This window comes from Merops nubicus, unplaced genomic scaffold (assembly GCF_000691845.1).
Source record: "Merops nubicus isolate BGI_N331 unplaced genomic scaffold, ASM69184v1 scaffold27910, whole genome shotgun sequence".
Classification (NCBI taxonomy): domain Eukaryota; kingdom Metazoa; phylum Chordata; class Aves; order Coraciiformes; family Meropidae; genus Merops; species Merops nubicus.
This window is the reverse complement of record NW_008583928.1, coordinates 18,471-23,097: the sequence shown is the minus strand read 5'-3', so window position 1 is coordinate 23,097 and position 4,627 is coordinate 18,471. Positions and strand designations below refer to the sequence as shown.

Genomic DNA, 4,627 nt, shown 5'->3' with positions numbered 1-4,627 from the left:
GCTGCGGTTCGGTTCAGGAGCTGGTAGGATGTAGGAGGAGTTGGGATCTCCCTTCCTTCCGGTGCTCCCCGCTTTCGGTTCTCAGCGCTAACCTTTGTTTGTCATTGCCCCTCACCTCCTCTGGCTCCTTCGGGAACGTGTGGGTCCTGCTGGTCCTCAGGGGTGGTCCCGTCGAGGCCTTTCTGCCATTCCTCCTCCTCCGCGGGTCGGGAGGAGCCTGAGCCAGAGCAAACCTTGCTTGGGGCTGAGATAGGTGAAGAGAAGAAGCGCTGTAGTTCAGCAGCCTTCTCATCATCCAGTTTTAAAGGAGAGAGAATGAAAACTCACCAAAGTGAGTAGTTACTGGGATGTGTAGCTGCTGGAGGAGGCCACTAACGTGATGCCTGGGGCAGTGGCAGCAGGGCTGGCATCATGGCTCTTAGAGTTGAAATCCTTTGAGCTGTGGGTTGATGGCCAGGGGAGCCCAACTCACCTTCCCAGCCTCAATGTGCTTTAAAACAGAAACACCCCTGAAAAATAATCCTGAGGAGTGGGTGTCCACATGGGCTCCTAGGCCCCACGTGCCAACGTACATGTTTGGGGCCATGTTCTGGTGGGAGAACGTTGGCTGTGTGTGGCCTCTGCATCTCTTCACCCACTCCAGATGAGCAGTGATGGCTCTGGGATAGGTAACTGTTAAGAATTCCTTGCCTGGGGTTGTCTTTTTCCTGCCTTTGTGTATGGCATTGAATATGAGCTCACTGATTCTTCCCAGCATGTGGCAGTCAGCTGTAATATTTATTATTGCCTGGGTGATTCTTCATGAGATCAAAATTTCATGCTTGGGCAGGGGCCTTGTTCTGAACATTTTTTCAACACCTAAAATGAGCAAATTGAAACTTACTCTCATTTTGTCTTTTAGATCAACTCGTACATAGAGTGTTGTGAGTCTGTGGAGCACCTTGGCAGCATCTTTTGCTCCTCCTAGAAGGCCAAGTGTCCTGGGGAAACTTCACAGTTCTGTTACAAGAATTAAGGGGTGTCCAGAGTGGCAGCAGGTGACCGACCTGCTGAGTGGATGGCAGCACCATTAACAATGTAATGTTTCAGAAAGTTTATTTAATTCTCACAATGTCTCTCTGCTCGTGGCTCTCCCAGGGTTGTGTTGGGGTTTTAAAGAGTGTGAACCTGCCAAAGGCTGTTTGTGGTGAGCAGTGTAAATGGGAACAAGCTGCTGCTGTTCACAAGGAGTAAGTCTCTGCAGCTGGGCTGTTTGTGTGGTTCTCTTGGATCCATCTGCTGAAGGCTTTGTCAGAATCCTCTCCTAAACCAGGGCTCAAAGGTGGGGCCAGTGTCTTGAGTTTGTCCCCCAAACCACAGCTTATGCAGGTGGGGTTTGTGCTCCCTCACGTGGGTATGGTCTTGCTGAATGCTCTGATTTCCCTGGGGCTGCTCAGGGGCTGTGTAACAGTTTGCTGGAAAATCATAAGCTGGTGTTTGTGTCCTGGTGAAAGGCTGAGAGGAAGAGGTTGCATTGTCTGAACTTCAACGCTCTGAATCCAGAGTACGTGGATTTTAATCTATCTTGCTAATTTAGTCCTCCAAAAATACCTCTGAAGACAACCTCTGAGCAGTGCATGGAAGCAGGTTCTGTTGCATGCTCCAGCACAGAACTCTGTTGTTTTTAAGGAGTGTTGTTTTGGTATCTGACCAACTTATGTCTTGCCAAACACATTCTTGTAACACGCTTCCGAGCTGCTCAGTGTTTCCTTTTGTCAGACAGGAAACCATGGCAAAGAGGCACCTAAAATTACGAGGGTGCCTTTGATAATTGAGAACAAACCTCCATTTCCTAAATTCCTTAATCATGACTTAACCTGCGCTCCCTTTTATTAGTCCCAAATTCATGCAGAGCCAACAGATGGCCTGCAAATTTCTGTCAGGGGAGCAGGGATTGGAGCCTGAGGCCGAGCAGAGGAGATCAGAGCTGCAGTTTCCATGTGCCTGGAGCTGGAGGCAGGGAGCAGTGAAGAGCCTCACCTGGTGATGTGCACTGTCTGAGGAGGGTTTCCATACCAAAGTCCCATTTCTTGCAGCCTTGTAATTTACTCTGTGATTCGTTACGTTGGTCACAAAGTCAAAAATCCTTCAGGTAACTTTTGGATGAGTTTCTAATTTTAAGTGTAAAAGGATTTCTGGTTGAATCAAGGAAAAATCTGCCTGGCTCTGAGTGCTGGGGTGTTCAGGGAGCTGGGGGAAGTCCCTGTTGTTTTCTAGCATTATCTGATGAGTGTGTTGTCCTTTCATAATTCCCGGAATCTGGCACATCCTAAGCCTGGGGTGAAGCAGAGAGCAGCTAACAGGCCACTGCTCATCTCTCACAGAACAACAATGGGTGTGTAGGAGGATGTTAAGATTACAAATCCTAAACACTCTGGAAGATTAAAGTAGTCACTTATCTCTGTGAGTCCCAAAGACAGAAATAAACTAGTAGCTGTCCTTGGAAGGTGCCTTGCCAGGGGATGCAGTGACAGTGGGAGCACAAGGCTTGGCTGAGCGAGGGGAGGTGCATCCTGTAGGGTGTGAAAAACACGATTGCCTCATTGTCCTTCCCAGACCTTCCATTATTTTTGGTTTGTTTATTTAGTGAAGCTTTGCCAAGTTTTGAAACGAGCAAAATCCAGAATCACTGCTGCCTCTGGGCTGGGGAATTCACTTGCAGAAGTACTTGGAGAACTTTTTTATTCCCCTTTCAAAGCAATCAGGATCTGTTGCAAACTTAGACATTAATATTCCTGCTCATGTGGATAGACCGTTGCAGGAGGGCTGTTTGATTAAGAAGGATCATGAATTACACAGAATAAATCCAGGACAGAGGGCTTGCTTTTCCTGCCTTGACACTGTAAAGCCTGTAGCAGGTTATGCCTGATGCTGATGCTGCTTGGAATCTTGAGAACAGGGCTGTATTTGGGGCTGTGTGCCTGGTCAGCAGCCGGTGAAGAAGCAAAGCGTTGTTTTAGGAGGAGCTGAGTTCTGTGAAGCAGTTGTAGGTGAGCAGAACATCTCTGCCACGCTGCCCCTCCTGCTGTGGAGCCACCTCACCGTGTTTCCCTTCTCTGCCCTCCCGCAGGTCTCTCCCTCCGGGGGCGTTGAGCAGAGCGGGGGCGTTGCCAGGCTGCCGGATCCCCTCCGGGCTAACCGATAATCCTTGCGATGTGCCCTGTAACTCCTGCCCTGGGGCTCTGTGAGCGGTGGGGTGCCTGATGCCTGTAATCCCCATTCCCCGGCGGGTCCGCTCCTTCCACGGCCCCCACACGACCTGCCTGCACTCTGCCTGCGGGCCGGTGAGAACCACTCACCTGGTGCGCACCAAGTACAACAACTTCGACATCTACCTGAAGTCCCGCTGGATGTACGGCTTCATCCGCTTCCTGCTGTACTTCAGCTGCAGCCTCTTCACCTCCATCCTCTGGGTGGCACTCTCCATCCTGTTTTGCCTTCAGTACCTCGGCATCCGGATCTTTCTGCGTTTCCAGTACAAACTCTCCATCATCCTCCTCTTACTGGGGCGCAGGCGGGTGGACTTCAGCCTGATGAATGAACTGCTCATCTATGGGATTCATGTCACCATGCTGCTGGTGGGGGGGCTGGGCTGGTGCTTCATGGTGTTTGTGGATATGTAAATAAAAACCAAGCGCATGTGGGCTGAGGAGGTGGCTTTTCTTCTACCCCCAAAAGTGTCTCAATAGCTTCCTTTCTTTTTTATAGAAATGAATCGGTTGTGCTGATTTTTATTGATAAATCAACCTACTTGTCTCTGGAATTTGAGGGGTTCGTTTTTTGGAGGGTTGAGGTGCCATTTTTATCAAAGTCCAGCACTGGATTGGGTGTTTTCTCTTTGCACAGCAGGAGTTAATCCAAGTTTCCTGTAGTCCAGAGGAGCCAACTTGCTGCTGCTCCTGTACTCCTGTGGGCAGGAAGAAGGCAGTGATTTATCTGGAGGATAGAAGCCAGATAACTTTGCACTCCACATTCTTAATCAATATTCACCCTTTTTCCAAAAACATTCCATAATGTCTCAGGTGTGAAATTTGTACCTGCTTGACCCGTGCTGCCCTTTCTCTGTGTAGTTTGTTTTGCCTATTATGGGGCCAAATTCAGTGTGGAGGGGGTTTGGTGGTGGGTTTGTGTTTAGGTTTTTTTGCAAGACATGGTTTTGACTCAATACTGTTCTGTTCACTTTAATGTAATTATAAAGCTTTGAATGGCTCTGTGCTTTTCAGGCAGTCAGTGCTGAGTAATTGAGTCTTGCCCTAATAGAACAAATCCACTGGAGTGATGGGAGCAGAGTTTGATCTCCTGTGCTCTTGGAAATTCCCAGTCATGGCAAATGTGTTATCATTTTGCAGTCATTAAGAAGAACCCATTGCAACGGTTGTAACATTTGATCTTGGCATTTGGTTCTACCTTTCCCTGAATTGATTAGTTCCAGTTTTTCTCACAGAGCTCCTTCTGTCTTGCAGAATATGGTGAGATGAGGCTGACAATCAGAAAGGGCAATAATGCTTCTCTGTGATTACAGAAAACACTCTTGTCACCTCTGGAGTGATGAGAGTGTCACTGGGAGCTTTACTGACAGCTTTAGTAG

General features: G+C 48.6%; 1 protein-coding gene across 2 annotated transcripts; it reads left to right on the top strand.

Moving 5' to 3' along the window:
* The first annotated feature begins 969 nt into the window (after positions 1–969).
* LOC103775211 (chromosome unknown open reading frame, human C9orf69) lies at positions 970–3,791 on the top strand. 2 transcript variants are annotated; one of them, XM_008942657.1, is made up of 2 exons: positions 970–1,077; positions 3,110–3,791. In XM_008942657.1, exon 2 carries the CDS (start codon positions 3,243–3,245, stop codon positions 3,660–3,662), a length of 420 nt encoding a protein of 139 aa, XP_008940905.1. In that variant the 5' UTR covers positions 970–1,077; positions 3,110–3,242; the 3' UTR covers positions 3,663–3,791. The 2 variants fall into 2 exon arrangements, with proteins under 2 accessions (XP_008940905.1, XP_008940913.1); XM_008942665.1 differs by lacking the exon at positions 970–1,077 and adding an exon at positions 2,982–2,992 and having other exon boundaries at positions 3,137–3,791.
* Positions 3,792–4,627: the final 836 nt, after the last annotated feature.